Source organism: Gallinula chloropus (assembly GCF_964237585.1).
Source record: "Gallinula chloropus genome assembly, chromosome: 1".
NCBI lineage: Eukaryota > Metazoa > Chordata > Aves > Gruiformes > Rallidae > Gallinula > Gallinula chloropus.
Window position 1 is genome coordinate 17,154,722 of NC_140085.1, and position 17,679 is coordinate 17,172,400.

General features: G+C 37.3%; 1 protein-coding gene across 1 annotated transcript in view; it reads left to right on the forward strand.

Moving 5' to 3' along the window:
• Positions 1-2,922: 2,922 nt before the first annotated feature.
• The window catches only part of ATF7IP (activating transcription factor 7 interacting protein), a gene marked incomplete at its 5' end in the record, with an annotated part of 47,851 nt that continues 33,094 nt past the window's right edge, over positions 2,923-17,679 (forward strand). Inside the window, 8 exons of the mRNA XM_084269977.1 lie at positions 2,923-3,976; positions 10,003-10,089; positions 11,200-11,345; positions 12,457-12,594; positions 14,440-14,505; positions 15,117-15,202; positions 15,707-15,795; positions 16,548-17,186. Coding sequence (XP_084126103.1) covers positions 2,923-3,976; positions 10,003-10,089; positions 11,200-11,345; positions 12,457-12,594; positions 14,440-14,505; positions 15,117-15,202; positions 15,707-15,795; positions 16,548-17,186 — 2,305 coding nt within the window. The remainder of the gene's footprint in view (positions 3,977-10,002; positions 10,090-11,199; positions 11,346-12,456; positions 12,595-14,439; positions 14,506-15,116; positions 15,203-15,706; positions 15,796-16,547; positions 17,187-17,679) is intronic.

Genomic DNA, 17,679 nt, shown 5'->3' on the forward strand with positions numbered 1-17,679 from the left:
AAACAGGGCATCAGGGTTTTTTCACAGGTAGTGAGCAATTGCATTTGTGCATTGCTTATTTTCTATATTATGCTGCTGTTATTATTCTCTTCCTTTGTTATCCTATTAAAAGAGTCTTTATCTCAACCCATAAAGGTGTTTTATTTCATTTGCCTCTCATTCCCGTTATGGGGGGGAAGGTTGAGTAAGCAGCTGTGTGGTACGTGGTTACGGGCTGGGGTTAAACCACGACAGCTACTTAAATAACCGCCTAACAGTGGTATTTTATGAGAAGTCTTTTTTTCATACAGACTCACTGTAGAACTCTATGATAGCTTTGTTTCTAAGCTAGGTTCTGGATAATGTCCTAAGATATAAAGTAAACATAATTTTGAAATGCATTAGAAATTCAAGCCTGTTCAGCATTTTTAAAGGAAAAAAAATGCATCAATATAAAGATAATCTGATGCTTGCTTTTCTTTTAACTGCTGCTCCTGGCAAATATAAAAATGAAGTTCTATTCATTTTACTATGTATTTACTGTGTTTTATATTAAAAATATGATGAAAGACTTTGGTAGACAGTTACGGAAACTAAAGCAGAAAACAGTAACTTGTTTTAATTTATATTTTATGATTACTCCAGTGATACAATTATTATTTCAATTTATAGTTGTCTTTGAAGGTTTTACTAGTCTGTTAGTGTATTTTTTTTGGTCACAGGAAAAGTAGGACTGTGAATTTTGTAATGTAAATTAAGGGTAAAGCTTACAAAAGAAAACATTGTGTTCTGGGAGACCAAACCACTTGTCTGTCTTAATTTTGATAAAAAGGCCCTGTATCCTTGTACTACATTAACAGAAGACTCTCACTAGCTGTAGGAGCTCTTGGAATTATTCAAGGCTATCCGAGCCTGGAATTTTCTTTTTTTTTTTTTCCCAAACTGGTTCTACAGGATATATGCATCTGTAAGAGCATCTATGTTGGTTGCAGGGGATTATGTGCATTGAATGTGAGTGCAATGATCAGTTCTTTTATTATGTATGAGGCTGATGCTTGTATAGTGACATGAAAAAAGTGCATTACTTTTCACGTACTTGGAGGAAAAGGAAGGGAGATGCTTTCAAAAACTGCACGTGCACTTCTGAAATACCAGAGGTGGTTATATATATGCTTCTTCTAACTTCAGAACTAGAATTACTGTGTTAATGTATCCTCTTCTGGAGGAATATGATGATGCTGTATTTGGCATGTAGACAGCTCTGGAAGGACATTAACAGCTCACCTGGAGTTCATATTTCATCTGACTGGAAATGGGTGTGTGATGGGAACGCTTTCTAAAAACAAGTAAATTGATGTTTCAGACCTGCATTTCTGTGGGTGTGACATTTTGCTCCCACTAGTGGTAATACAGTAACAGACAGTCCTGTTCAGAAAATCTGGTTCAGATTGGCAAAAATTTATGTCATAATGGTATTATTGAGAGTCTGTAAATAGAGCTGCTACAACCTTTGGTGGAGACTTCTTCTTCTGTTCCTGAGGTGTGAATTGAAATGTTATTTAAGCACCATCAGTTACTCAAACATCAGAATGCTAGATTGTCATGCAGGAAAGAACTGAAATAAAGTAGAAGGGAATTTCAGTGTTATGTCAATAGAAAATGCAAACCAGAATATTTTTTTTTATCATCTTGCATTATAGTTTGGCCACGTTTTGTTAGGCCGTGTTAACTAAAAGTACAAGAAGCCTTATGATAGTAAGATTTAGAGTTTATCTTGGTAATTGAATTAATATTGCACTTGTCAACTTTAATCTGCTGAAGAGCAATCTTACAGCTGCCTACATAAAACTTGTAGGCAATGTTAGTTACAAAGAGGGTGAAGGCAAACTGACAGGCTGCGGAGTCTGTTTTGTGTATTTTACAACTTGGTTGTACAAGACCATCACTAATCTGAGCTAGCATTGGCAGTAATCCTGCTTTTTCTTTAATTAAAAAATTAGAAAAAATGTATATCCCATCTGAAAAAAAAAAACAAAATGCAGGTTATTAATAATTTTTCAGCTCTGTAAATGAAAGTGAAGATGGAGGGAAGATGCAAAATAAAAACTGTACTAAATATTTAAAATGCATCCTTTGTATAATAATTGTGTTGCATTGATGGTATATACACTTGCTTATCTGGTACTGGGGGGCAGGGGAGAGGGCATAACAGCCTGATTTATTTTCTTGCTCTTTTCTATTTGCTGTAATATCTTTTAAATACTGTTGCCTGAGTGAATTTTTGCATATTTTTGAGAAACTTAAGAAAAGCCATAACCTAGACAGGAGGCATTTCTGATGGTATAGTAGCTTCAGCAGAGCTAAATTCATTAGCATCAGCAAGATATAACTCACTGAGTTTCATTTAAGGTATAACAACTTTAACTGCTTTCTGCGTCTGAACAGTGTTATCATATCTAAGTCTTTGAAACTGTGTCTTTCAGTATACTGAAGTTTCTTGATACAAAACCCTTTTGATTTACCCCAGTTGTTAATTCTGTTTGAAACTCATGAAACTACATAGTTGTAGAAAGATAAATGTAAACAGATGGACCAAGAATATTTCTTTACTGTTTGCTGTCTCTTACATTAGTACCTTAATTTTCTAGCTCGAAAACGTCATTATGTGGCTTTGCTATAATAATATGAGATGGCTGGTCCAAAATGTGTAATTCTCCGTGATCTTTAAGTAATGTATTTATGCAGTATACATAGAAACTTTTATTCACTTTTTCTGACAACAAGCAAAATTTAAGTATGGTGTCAGTTGTTTCTTTGTAGATAGAGTTAAATTGGTTTGTTTTAAATTGCTGAATGCTAGAGTCCTTCTTAAGAACACTGTAATAGGATACTAATAAATTGTTACCTTCACAATTCTTTCTGAACTTTCTTTGAAGGGTCAAGATGGATAGCACAGATGAACCTCAGAAAAAAGTCTTTAAAGCACGAAAAACAATGAGAGCAAGTGATCGACAACAACTTGAAGCTGTTTATAAGGTTAAAGAAGAGCTGTTGAAGACAACCGAAGTTAAATTGTTAAATGGAAAGCATGAGAATGGAGATTCTGATTTGAATTCCCCTGTAAGCAATACAGACTGTATGGAGGACAAGAGGGAAGTTAATGGCCTAGGGGATTTGTGTGTTAATTCTGAAGAAGGAAAAACAGTTTCTGATGAAATAAGTGAAGCCAAAAGCCCTGAAAGTAGGGTGGGGAGCACAGTTAATAACACAGACCCCAAACCTCCAGCACTGTCTCCAGAGAATGTTACTCCTGAGCAAGATAAAGATACTGATACTGCTTCAGCTTGTGAGGCTGAAAATGGAGTGCTTCGTAGCAATAAAGATAACTTCCATGAAGAAAATAATACAAAAGATCATTTGGACCAAAGAGAGAGAGATGTCCCCGCAGAAGATGAAATTAAATCAGTTTGTGATACTAGTGACTCTTCTGGAGAGGTGGGAGAAACAAATGACTTAACTGTAAATTCCGATTCATCTGGCGATGAAAAGAGGACTGAAAAAACAACTGTTGAAGATGCAGTTGGAGAAGAAGTCATCTCTAGCAGTATGGAAGGTGACCAGGAACCAAAGGATAAACAAGATGGTACTGCAGGTCTTTCAGAAACCACTGTTCAGAAAATGATAGATGAGCCAAGTGAAAGCATTTTGGACAATGCTGACTCTATGGAAACAGATGAAATTATTCCAATTTTGGAAAAACTAGCCCCTGCTGAAGATGAACTGAGCTGTTTTTCTAAAAGTCCTTTGCTTCCAGTTGATGACACTGTCCCGGATTTAGAAGAGAAAATAGACAATTGTTTGGGTTCACCATCCAAGCAGGAAAGCAATGAAAGTCTGCCAAAAGAGGCTTTCTTAGTGCTGTCTGATGAAGAGGATTCCTGTGATGAGAAGGAGGAACATGCTGAAGTGATACAACCAAATAAGTCAAATCTTCCAGGTAATAGTTTTGTAAAATGGTATTTTTGATCTAAGTCTGTGTTGAGTTTTTCTGTTTGGTTGGTTTGTTGGTTTGGGGTTTGGTATTCTGTTTTTGGTTTTGGTTTGGGGTTTTTTTTGACACCTTTGTGACATGGCTATAAATCAAAAAGTCCTACCCACCAATTCGGTGTTACATAGTTTTAAGCTTTTCAAGGATGGAATTTGGGACCTAGTAAAAAAATGAAAGTAGTACCAAAACACTGTCATCTTGAAGATGTGGTGTGTTTGGGTTTTTTCCTCATACTCTTTGCAGAGTGGGGTGGGATGGTGGCTGGAAGTATAGAAAAGACAAGTAATGACCAGGTGTGGAACAGAAAGAATAGTGGGAAGAGAAATGTGTTCATTTACTGTTCTCGAAGGGAAGAAAAGATTTCTACTTTTCTGTAACATGCAAATTAAGAATGAAAATACCCTCATAATCCCGGCAAACTTCCTTTTTTTTCATCAAAATACAGTGTTGGAAAGGTTTCATGAAAAATTGCATGGTTTTCATGTCATACAGCTTTTATTCATTTAAGTCACAGCAGTTTTTATCTATGCTTTTGCCTTATGGCTAAGCCAACTGATTAATATTTGAAAGTATTATGTGTAGGAGGATGATACTTTATTCCTGTAATTAGACTTTTTAACGTTAAACTGAATGGTCATCCTCTCTAGTCTATTATTGTCACACGGTTTTGTAAGCATACTTTGTGACATAGGATGCTCGCTGTTATTGTACTGTTGCACTGCTGAAAGTTAAAACATTAGTAATTTACAGATAAGTTGACACTGCTCTTTTATCTGTAATTAAGGAAGTTTTGCTTCAAATTTTCTTGGTTTGTGTGGTCCCCCCACATTGTATAGCTTGTTACAGCGTTGTATACCTGTTAGTTTCTATGTTGTAAGCTTCATGAAGCTTGCCCATCAAGTTGCAGAGAACAGAAATATTTTTTTTCTGAACAGTACATTTTGTGTGAAATATTTTAGGCAAATCTTTTGAGGACCTATTTTGTACTAAATATAAGATGGTATAATACAAAAAAATTCCAGTCCTTCCACCAATTTCAGTCTTTCAGTAACAACGATAACAGCAGAGATGGTGCAGGAAACAATTGTGTGAGAGAACTGGTAGAGTTATCTTTACAAAATAAAACCTAACTTTTGGAAAGATTGTGTGGATTAAACCTCTGAAGACAGTATGGAGATCATTTGAAGATGCTTTATTGAAGGCACGGGTGTAAACTGCTCAGTTAAAAAGTACAGTTTTCAAAAAAGCAAAAAAGCCCAGGTGTCTAGCCATGCTGTTTTTTCAATGTTAAGAATGGTACTGAAAGTCTTTCTTCGAATTGGCAGATTAATAGAATCTTTTTCTCAAGTATAATTAGCAACTAGAATAGCTGTGTTGGTCCTTAAGGGTTTTTATTTGTAATGGAAGATACCTCAGAAAACATTGGAGCTCTTTGGGTAAGTAAACACGTATGTGATGAGGAAGATGTGATGTATTTAGATTCTTCTGAATATCAAACACAAATGATTTCTTACCAAACATTTGGAAACTGAACTGTGTTTGGATAAGATTGGAAGATCCTCATGGAGGAGATATTCACTTGAGGAATGGCAAGTAAATCTGCAGTGATCTGTCCAGAGTCTGTGCTATGCGACAGAATTAATAATTTACCTAAAATGAAGGCTGACTAGCAAGGTGACAGTTCACTGATGAGACTATGAAGAGAGGTGCAGAAGAACCTTATCACGTTGAACAACCGGAATATAAAAATGTCAGATGAAATGCATTGTGGTGAACTACAGAGTGGTATGGATGAGTACAAACATGGTTGTAACTTGATAGGAAGATAGAACTGACTCACCACTCAAAGACAATTTTCCAGGATTATAGTAGGTAGTTTTGTGAAAACATTGATACAGTAGCAAGTGAAGAAAGCAAATAAAGAATGCTAGGAATAAACGAGGAAATTGAGGAATATTTCACTATGAGACACCAAGCTCTTATATGCATGCTTTGTATAATTCTGTTTCCTTTTCCCATCCCATATCAAAGAAGATGTCACAGAGCTGGAAAAGATATGTGAAAAAGCAACAAGGAAGATGATGGAATTGCAGAGTGATTTTAATTTAGCCCTCTGATGGTCTTTATTCCAACCCCCTGGTATAGGTCCAGTTATATCAAACGGCTCAGGGACTTTGGTGGTTTACATAGGTGTATCTCCAAGGATGAATATACTACACTTCTTGGGTAGCTTAGTAGTTAACCAACCTCAACAGTGAAAAATGTTATGCTCAATTGGAATGTTCTGTATTCCAACTTGTGTCCGTTTCCTCCTGTCCTTACACTAGTGTCTTCCTCTTATCTCTGCCCTCCCGTTATGTAATGGAAGGCAGCAGTGGAATCTCTAATTAGTCTTCACTTGTTAAGGCTGAGTAAAGCCAGTTTCTCATATAGCATGTACATCATTCCGTTGACCTTTCTAGTGACCCTCCACTGGACTTGCTGTGGGTTTGTCAGTGCCTTTCTAGTACTGGGGATCCAAAAAATGGACATAATGCTTCAAAGAGGAGTTTCTCAAGTGCTCAACAAAGGAGAATCACTCCTTTATCCTGCTAGACAAATTTGTTAATATGACCTGAAATACTGTTAAACCTATTTCACACTGCTGACTGATGTTCAGATTGTTTTCCACCAGGAATCTAAGCCCTGTTCTACAAAGTTCGATCATAGCCAGTCAAGCCCCAGCCTGTCCTATTGCATAGGGTTATTCCAGCCTAGATGCAGGACTTTGTATTTACAATTGCTGCACTTCATGTTAGCCCAGTTTTCCAGCCTGTCAGTGTGCCTCTGGATAGCAGTTACGCCCCACAGAATATTACTGCTCCCCCAGTTTCTATCTGCAAAGTTGCCAAGTGTGTTCCCCTGTCTGCAGGCCCAGGTCATGTATAAATACTTTAAAGTGCATCAACCCAGTATGGATACCTGAGGATTGCCTTCAGTTTTATGTGCCACCATTTAGACTACATACCACTGATGCCAGTTCTTTGAGGCCATTGTAAAACGTTACCAGGTTTGTTAGGTGCAATTTGTTCTTACTATATCCAAGTTGGCTACTCCCAGTCACCCTTCTCTCCTTTGTGTGCCTGACAATGGCTTCGTATGCAGACTTTTTTGTATAACCTCCACAAGATGTCAGGTGAAGCCAATCAGCCTGTAGTTTTCTTGAATCATCTTCCTTGGCTGAGAGGTCATTTTTTTCCAGTCGTCAGGAGTTTCCCTTGGTTGCCATGAATATAATAGAGTGTGGCCTCACAGTTCCAGCAGCCTGCCTCCCTCCTTCAGGGTTCTGGGGTACATCTCGTGTTCCTGTGGACTTCTCTATATCCACCTGGCTTAACTGTGCCCTAGCACTATCTGCTTGACACTGATACTGTAGCAAGTGAAGAAAACAAATAAAGAATGCTAGGAATAAATGAGGAAATTGAGGAATATTTCACTGAGACACCAAGCTCTTTCCTCCTAAAAGAAGAGCACTTCACTTCTGCAAACTTTTCCATACTCTGTTCTCAGAAACTTAGGAGGGAAACCTGTGAGTGAAAAATGGAGACAGAAGAGTTGAGTACTTCAACATTTTCCATGTTCTCAGTCGTTATGTTGCCTTCCCCAACAAGCAGTGGCCACACAATTTTTCCTTAGCCTGCCTTTTGTTGCCATTTTTGCTATAGAAGCCAATTTTGTCCTTCACATTCATCAATGGCTTCAATTCCAGTTGAGATTTGGCTCTTCTTATTCCTGCACAACTGGACAACGTATTCCTCTTTTCTTTCTACCTCCTCCTATGTAATTCTCTTTTGGAGCTCTTTCAGGAGGTTTCTGTTTATCCATGCTGGCTTTCTTCCATGCTGGTTTTACATTCTGTACATTGAAATGAACTTTTTTCATGCTTTGAGGAAGCTGTCCTTGAAGAACAACCAGCTCTCTGACATGCTTTTCATCTTGCTGACTTCTGTCAGGAATTTTAATTCCAGTGTCTTGGTTGCTGAAAGCGAACCTACTCTTTACCTTCATGTCCCAGACCAATTCTTCCTTGTTTTGTGAACAACAAACCCAACCAAGCACCTGCCTAGGTGACTTATCACTTGCCTGTGTCAAGAAATTGCATTTGGGAAAAATTTATACTGGAAAGCTTATAAAGAACACAGGTTTTGTTCATCCAATAGAAGATTAATGAAGTCTGTAATATCTGCCAACAGGAGCTGAGTGTATGGTGGAAAGAGCTTTCTTTAATGTAGCAGATGAAGGCACAACCGCCTTTTTGATCTACAGGATTTTTCAAACCAGAAATCAAGCACACTTCTTCCTGACAGACTTTAGAGGACTGATTAATGGATGCTTGATTTATCAGTTGTAATCTTTAAGTCCTTTATGGAATTTTTCCCCAGTTAAAAATGCTGTAGTAACTAAAGAAGATAATATTGTGTTTCTTGTTTGTAATAAATAAACAAATGTATGTACGTACTTAGTGCTAGGCAAGAGGAGTTGTGACCAAATAATAGAGTTGTTCAGGTTGGGAGGCATCTGAAGAGGTCTCCAGTCTTCTACTTGAAGTAGGCTCGGTTGTGAGATTTAAAAAGGTAGCCTAGAGCTTTATCTAGTTAGGTCTTGAAAACTTTCACTGATGAAGACTGGGCAACCTTTCTAGGCAACCTGTTCCAATGACTCTCTTCATATTGGAAATGTTGTTTTTTTTTCTGTCAGTTGGAATATCTTGTTTCTGCTTACATATGTTGTGTCTTACCCTTTGCCATGCAGCTTTACAATGAGTCTAGCTCCATCTTCTCAAAAGCCAATCTACAGGTACAGGAGAGCAGTTTTTACGTCCCCATTAAGCTTTGTCTTCTCCATGCTAAACAAGCCAAGCTCCCTCCGCCTCTCTTCTCTTACAGGTCATGTTCCCCAGCCCCTTAGTAACAGTTTCTTGTTCCTTACAAAGAGGTGGCATGATGAGTGCGTCAGATAAAAGGCAGTAGTAACTACTTCCTGTTATATACTGGCTCTGTTTTTGTGGATGCAGCTCAGGATGCTGTGGACATGCCTTTGCTGCCAGGGCACACTGTTGGCTCGTGTCTTGCTTATTGTCTGTGAGTTCTCAAGCAGAGGTGCTGCCCAGCCATGCAGGCCCTAGCCTGTGTCATTGCAAGAGTTTTCCTTCCCCAGGAGCCAAACTTTTGACCTTGTTGAATATTATTAAAGCATTTGTCATTTCATTTCTCCAGCTTGTTGTAGGCCACAATATTTTCTTTGAAAATAGATGCATCTATGATGTCTTCCTAAACAAAAACAGTCAAATCCCGACACATTGCAGGGGAGGGAATGTGTGTTTGTTTTGTAATAAAAAGTTTTCTGGAAGTGTTAACATCTTTCATTTTAACCTGAGTGCACTTGGGGTATTTCAGATTTTTCTTTATTTAAAAAAATCCTAAACAGGATTTTTTGATGATTGTCTTAAATTGTGTTACTTTTAATGACTAGTTTTAAATTGTAATACTTTGTATGAAGAAGAAACTTTAAATGAAAGTTCATATTTGTTAGGAAAAGAATCTAGGCAGTTTCTGCCATGAAGAGTATGGATGAATTTATGAATTGTAAATAAATAAATACTTTAGTAAATATGTTGATATTTTGTTACTGATTTTTCTAGGTGAAAAATAAACTAAATATATTGAGAACTTTAACTACATTAAAAATATTTCATATAATTTCATATGTAACTTTGAGGCATTGTGTTGATTTTCAAGTTAAGCAAATCCAGAAGTGAATCTTACTGTGTTGTATGATACTCAGTTTTTCTCTCTGAAAGTATGCTCTGCTTTTTCATCTTTGCATTCCTTCTGTGTCATACTTATTTCTCTTGCCTTCCCCAACATATTTCAAATCTTAAAAGATTTTTGTAAGTCAATATAAATAACGCATGGCGGGTTTTTTTCTGTTTGCAGAAGAGGTAGAAGAGGAGAAAAAAAAGGAGAATGAGGAGGTTAAAGAGGAAGAGGCCCACAAAGAAGAGGAGAAACGCGAAGAGAGAAGTACATAACATTAAAACTGTTGTGGTTCACTGGTGGTGCATGTTAGAAACACAGAATAGTTGAGATTGGAATGGACCTGTGGGGACTATCCAGTCCAAACCTCCTGCTCAAAACCAGATCAACCAGAGCAGTTTGAGAGCCATGTCTAAACACATTTTTAGTATCTCCACAGATAGAGACTCTGCAACCTTCGAGTGTTCCACTTCTAGTATTTGACCACCCTGAAAGTAAAACAGTTTTGTTTTGTTTGAATGGAATTTGGACAGTAAGCTCAGGCTCTGGCTGTACCTCTTGGTACAGCTGGGGGTGCAGTTCTTGATGCTACAGCATCTTGGAGTATATCCAGCCATAGCTCCTTTAACTTGGCAACACAGCTCTCCCACTAATTTGTACCTTCTGTAGCCACCACCATCTTCCTCTGCCACAGCCTCAGTCAGAATAGGAGGCCTTAAGAAAATCCCTTCAGCTCAAGACTTGCAAAACCATTTTCTTCCCCCAATATTGCTCACTCTGGTTGGAGGCTATGACATTACTAGGAGAGTTATTCCAGTGGCTGCTGGAAATCACACCATGTGGCACATCACCACTGTTACTGAGTGCAGGATCTTTTGTTAGCCTTCTACTTTCCTTCTTACTCAAGAAGTCAGAAAAGAGTTTGAATGCATTTTTTAGTCAGGGATGGAGATACAGGTTAAAACTTCATGGCAGTGAGAAAATAAGTTTATTGCTGACACAGGCAGAGTGCAATATAGTTTTATTTGGCTGGAATCCTGAGGATTCCCCTTTCAGAAGGAGGTTTTGTTTTCCTTCTTGGAAGCCATGTTTCATTATAGGATGATGCTGATAGTAGCACATTCTGGAGAAGGGAGCCATTTCGCATTTGAGGCAGTGGTTTGGTGAATCTCAGAGCAGAGTCCACTATAACAGGGCAGCAGTGTACAGGAACCAAAGGGGCTGTTGTTATGCTTTGATGCCAGACATTTTGTTTTGGTTTAGAATGAAAAAAGCTTAAAGTGGGGACAAATGAAACTTCATAATAATCATGATATTTGCAGATACCTGTGTTTTTTCCAAAGGTTCCTCACGAGCAGTTGTATCTAATCATTCCAGGTGAAGTGTCAAGGAGAAAGCGTTCCAAATCTGAGGACATGGACAGTGTTAATTCTAAACGCCGTCGATACATGGGAGAAGATTATGAAGCAGAACTTCAAGTCAAAATTACAGCCAGGAAGGATGTTGACCAAAAATTAGAAAAGGTAGAATGGAGGTGCAGAGCAAAGATAACACACACAGACCTGTCACTTGTCTTACCATCTTTGAATTAGCTGGCCTTTCCAACATATTGCTTGTCCCTGCAAATACTTTCTCTTTTTTGTGGTTGAAAATTGTATGTAGTTCTAATAACATAGGTGGCTTAATTCATATAAAGCCCTACTTCTAAGGAGAGATCAAATATAATTTGAAAACTGTGCTGCAAAATTAATATTTTAAATGTGTCAAATACTTAAGGCTCATGTGACTGTAGGTGAAAAATCTTAGCAAAGGAGGTATCTCAGTGTGGTAAAGGTTTGTATGTGGTACGCTTTGTGTGCCTACCCTTAATGAAAATCTGTCTCCAAAAAATGCAGTCAGCATGGTGTTTTGCAGATCTCGGTAGCGCTGTTGGTTGCCTCATTGTGCCATGGGCATGTAAAGAAAACTGTGGTCTGGAAGTTAGCTAGTGTGTGTTTTAACTTTGTTGATGTAGGATGCAGAAAACTGGAACGTATTTGTTGCTTGTTTCTGTTTCCAAAGAAAAGTTTTTCCACTGCAATAGATGTAGCAGGGAGAAAATAAGAAGTGTAACAATTAAATTGCAGAAATAGACTTTTCTCTTTCTACCTTCTTGAAGCAAAGCAATATGTGGCATTTCTGCTAGGGGAAAAAATGCATCTCAGAAATAAAATTTTGTAGAATGTCTTTAGTTTCTGGTCTTTGAATGCAAATGTCCCACTCAGGAACAGAAAAGAGGAAAAATTTATCTGTGTAAACACAGCACTTCTTAAAAGTATCTGTTATTAAGGCTATTTTTATATGAAATAAGGTTTTATATACTTACACTGCAATGAAATTAATTTGTTGAAGTAATGGGAAAAAGGGACCATATGTATTTGTCAAAATAGATGTAAAAGCTTCTCTTAACTGTGCAACCACATGCTTATTGGTGACTATGGATTTATTTGACTAACACACATCCGTTGTTGTTTGTTTGACTAACACACGTCCGTCGTTGTTTGTAGCAGGATGCTTGTTAAGAGTTGAGAATATTTTTATAGATGGTCTCTCAAATTCTGGGATTACATTATTACTTTTTTAATAATTCTGCAGGTTATCCAGAGACTGTTAGAAGAAAAACTTACTGCTTTACAATGTGCTGTATTTGACAAGACTCTGGCGGACTTGAAAACGCGAATAGAGAAAGTAGAATGTAATAAGAGACATAAAACTGTGCTTACTGAACTACAGGTGAGTGTTTGTGTGTCGAACTGCATACTAAAGTCATATTAAAAAAATGTTCCTCAGAATTTAGTAGTAAGTCTTCCTGTAGTTGTCAGTAGGGAAGCCCACAGTGGGAAGGGGAGGTGAAAGCAATGAATACTAATGCTGCTTTTGAGTTGTAAAATTCTATTTCCTTACTCAGAAAAAAGAGAGCAAACAACTAATCATCAAAAACCCCAAAGCACATCTTCCTTCTGTCAAACTGATTCCTTAGCTGTTAGCAGACCGGTTTTCCACTCTTCTGTTCCATTTAAACATTCTTTAAATAAATGTTAAGTATGAAAATATTTAATGCCTTTCTGAAGCCAAAAATTGCATAGAAATGGAAAAGTGCAGAAAGGAGAGGACAGTAGCTCTGGACTGTGTAGGATATTCAAACTTATCTGTGCTGTTTTCCCAGAAACTAAATAATTATGTTCTAAGAAGGAGTCAAATAGCTAGTGTTGAATGTAGTATCCTCCCTTGCATTCTTTATAGAAATGATGCACATAGTGGTGAGATGAGGAATGTCACAAAAATCAAAGACTTTTGAAGTGATAAGACAATTAAGAGCTTGTCATAACAAATTCAAACAATAAGGCCATTCTGCGTTTAATATAAGAAATAGGACGTTTGTCAGAGTAGCATGTACTATATAACTCTTTCCACTTGCTGCCTCAGACACTTTGTTCACTTTTTTAAAGTGCTAAGATGCTTTGAGTATTATTTTTTAATCAGTGTCTTTAGCCATGAACTAAAATGTCAGATTAATAACATTGTATAAGGCTGTGAATGAGTTGATGTTAATATACTTAATGTCTAAGCTTATGTGGTTTTATTACACAAGGTGCTCCAAAAAACGTCTACATTGTAAAAGATAACAGAAATTGAAATATAAAGGTAGCTAAAGAAAGACTGTAACTGTAGCCTGCCATGTTGTTTTGTAAATGTGTGAAAGAGGTGAGGTTTCTAAATAGACCAGCCCCTTTTAGGTACAAAGTTCTGAATTTGTGATATGTGAAAGTCCCTGATTTTTATTTTTTTAAAAAAATAAACAACTTCCTTTCTTTTAGTGCTAACCTAGTATTTTCAGGACTCTGTAAAAAGTATTGGGTTCTTGTTTCTGTACACACACACAAATAAAATGTACCTGCTTAGAATGAGTGGCACAGCTACTGCCTCCAGAATAAGTCAGCCATCAGAACTGCAACCTAGACAAGGTAAATTAGTATCTGGTAATGCTGAGGTAATTGCAGAAGGAATGGTCACCAAATAGTATATTGAGGGAAGCACAAGAATTAAAAGACGAGATGTAGGAATGGTGCTTTAGAAGATAATGAACCTGACACCTGAATATCAAACAGAGTAGAACAAAGCTGATGGTAAGGTGTGTGTGATACATAGTATATCAGTGAGAGGGAAAGATAGGATAAATGGGGGAAGAGTAGTTAATATGAAAGGCAAAAAAGGGTGCATTTTTCAATGTGCTAGGTACATTAGGCATTAAAACAGTCCAGTGCTTTCAGTGGCTTTCATTCATGCAGAATATTGTGTGAATCTCTGCGAGATGGATTCTGTTTGTGCAGTTGTGAATAAGGAGGAAAGTAATTCAAGTTGTCTCGAAGATACCTTAATTGTGATACACATTTGTGTCTTTCTGCTGCTCTGAAGTAATATGCAGTTGTATTTCAAGGAAGAACAGTTTTCCCTGATATGAAAATAGCCTTTGACTGGATGTTTTAATTATGTATATTTTAGTTCGTATAATTTACCTGATGGCTCTTGGGGAGGATGTTTATGGTTTGTTTTGTTTGTTTTCATCTTCCCATTCAGGCTAAAATTGCTAGATTGACAAAGCGGTTTGGAGCAGCCAGGGAGGACTTGAAGAAAAGACAGGAAGTAAGAACAAGATTTGTCTTTTCGGAGTTAGCCTAAACCTTATGTTGAAAAATAAACAAATTTCATATACAGAAAGATGTGTCCTGGTTGTTCAGTGGTGTTAACGAAGTAGGTTTGTCTTTTTTGGTTAAAGGCTACTGATATGAAAGAAGAGTGTTTTAACGTATATTATGTAATTCTCATTTGTATAGAACGTTTTTTAGGCATTAGTGGTGTGAAAGTACCTTAAACTGTATGTAATGAGATATAATTTGCTTCAGTATGAAGAGTACAGAGTGAATTCCAGTACCTTGATGTCGTGGGTGGAGCGGGGAGAGGAGAAGAATTCTTTGTGTCTAGAATGAGTATTTTGGATTAATTATTGTGAAAAAATGGAAGCTTAAAGTCCATTAATTTTCAAGAAGTTTTTATTCTCATATCAAAAAAACTTGAAGTCAAGATGCTTAATACAAATAAGGGAGGATGCGGGAGAGGTTTTGGGGGGGTTGTAAAATATGTCAATTTCTTCTGCAGTGTTGGCTTCATTGAATGTTTATCTCACAAAGAAATGAATTAATATGAAATATAAGTAAAACATGCTTGTTTTTTTCTTTTTCCCTCACCCACTGCAGAATTCAGCAAATGCGTCTCAGTCTCCAGCAAAAGCAGTGAGTGAGACTGCAAACACAGCTGCAAGCACAAGCAATGTGACCTATCGGTAAGCAAACCACATCACTGTGATCATGTTAAAATTTACAGTACTGCACTTGAAATACCTAATATAATGGATAATCCCTATATTTTCTTTTTTTAGTTGCAGTGCTCTTCTTTTTCCTTCATTGCTCTTCATTCTGAAAATACAATTTTCTTTCACAAAAGTCATAGACAGTATTGAATCCCCATTCTTAGCTAAACAGAGATGAACGTTGTTTCAGTAGTTAAAAAATAAAGGGTAAAAATGGAAGTTTTATTTCAAGGAAGGAAAAATTCTTATGGTGAATGGCAAACTTGGTGCAAGTACTTCAAAATTTACAAATAATTCTGCTTTTTTTTTAAGTAGGGCAATATCCGAAGTTAATTTGAGTGGGGGCCAGAAAATAAAAGGTTTAGAAAATCTCAGTGAAAAGAATAGCTGTAAAATGAGGATATTTTTCATTGTACTATTCATAATTATAACTTGTGTGACTCATTTAGAAATACTGACTGAAACTTCATTCCATAGAAATGCTGGCACAGTGAGGCAGATGCTGGAGTCAAAGAGGAATATAGGAGAGAACGCACTGGCGACTTTTCAAACCCCTGTGAATGCAGGTGAGAAACTGCCTATAGACTACAAAAACAAGTTTTATTGCTTTCCAGTAAGTAACTTAACTAACTGAACAGAGTAAAATTTGGTTTTATGACTTTCCTTTTTTTCCTGACTGCAAAAATAATTATTTTTAGGTCTTTTCCACAGTCTCAGTTTTTATTTGTGTAGTGTGTTTACCATCTAAGGGATGTGTGTAGCATGTAGGTAAATTAGATGCTTCAGCAGATTGCTTACCTGGCATGACAGCAAAATTTGCAGTCTGTCAGCTACCAAGAGGTGAAACACAGCTCACAGGCCATATCATGCTGTTATCTTCCCTTCTAGTTATTGGCTACAGAGCGGCAATCTAAAGGAAGTCATAAACCCCATTTCTTAAGAGAATCAAGTTGAAAAATGAAAATCATAAATTAGAATTTTAGGGGGATGTAGAATCAGAACCACCATTAATTACATTAATTGTAGTAACACCATCCTTGGTCTTAAAATACCTTACCTAATAACGAATGCTGAATCTTTTGTACAGAATCCTCTCATAGTTTGCATATATACTGCTTTCATGTGGTTTGTTGTACTCCTCATACCTAGATTTAATCCTGAACTTTTGCTATATAAAAGCAAGTATTTTTTCTGACACACCAGTTGTTGCTTTTGGTCAAACCTTCTGGATACAAGGTCCTACCTATACAAAGCAAGTTTGTCAAAACTGACTCAGTTTTCCTGTTCTTCTTTTCTCTCTTTTTTTGTATGCGTGTAGTGACAGCTTCCAGTCCTGCTACTCCTTCTACAGTTGTCAGTGGACATCCTAAGCCTCAGACTCCAGTGACCTCCACCAGCTCTTTGACAACAACAGTTATTCCCACTGCTAATACAGCTACAGTTGTTGGCACTAACCAAGTGCCCAGTGGCAGCACTCAGTCAGTGTCTGTCTCATTGCAGTCTTTGCCCGTAATCTTGCATGTACCTCTTGCAGTGTCATCCCAGCCTCAGCTCCTGCAAGGCCACACAGGGACTTTGGTTACTAACCAACAGTCAGGCAACGTTGAATTTATTTCTGTACAAAGTGCATCTACAGTTGGTAGCCTCACCAAAACTACAGTGTCTTTGACATCGACTAACCCAACTAAACCAAATAACAGCCCATCTGGACCCAGTTCTGGTATTCAAAGGAACTCTCCAGGCAGTGCTGGATCAATAGGCACAACATTGGCAGTACAGGCCATTCCTACTACACATCCTGTTGCCCAGGCCACAAGGACTTCTCTGCCCACAGTGGGTACTTCAGGACTTCATAATGCTACCAGCAGTCGAACCCCCCTACAGATGAAGATTCCCCTCTCTGCACTTAGTAGTACAGCTCCTGTTGAATCACCCACCGTTACAGCACCCAGAGTTGGTAAGTTATGCTTGAATATTGACACTGGGAAAGGAAAATAGTTGTAAAAGGGAAACACAAAGCTCCACTCCTGTGGAAATTTGTTAATTTTACTGAGGTGTTTCTGTTGGGTTACCTTTTGTAAAAAAATGTTCAACATCAGAATTGCTTATGTCATAGATTTTTCTGCCATAGTTGAAAATAATCTCTCCTTAGGAGTCAACCAGCTCTGTAAGCTTTGTTTTGCTTGATTTGCATTGTTCCTAGCATAAAATCAGAAACTCCTATTCTACCATCAACAACTATTTTAATACAGCCTCTCAAAATATTACAGCCTTTCTAAGCAAAGACATATTGAAAGGAAAGTATAATGATTAACTTAATTTTCACAACACTTACACACAACTGAATACTAACCTAGTTCCACAGTAGTACGTCTATTGTATTTAAAATCAAGTCTGAACACAATGTTCAAGTACACTATCTAGATTAACTATTTTAAAATACTTTCTCC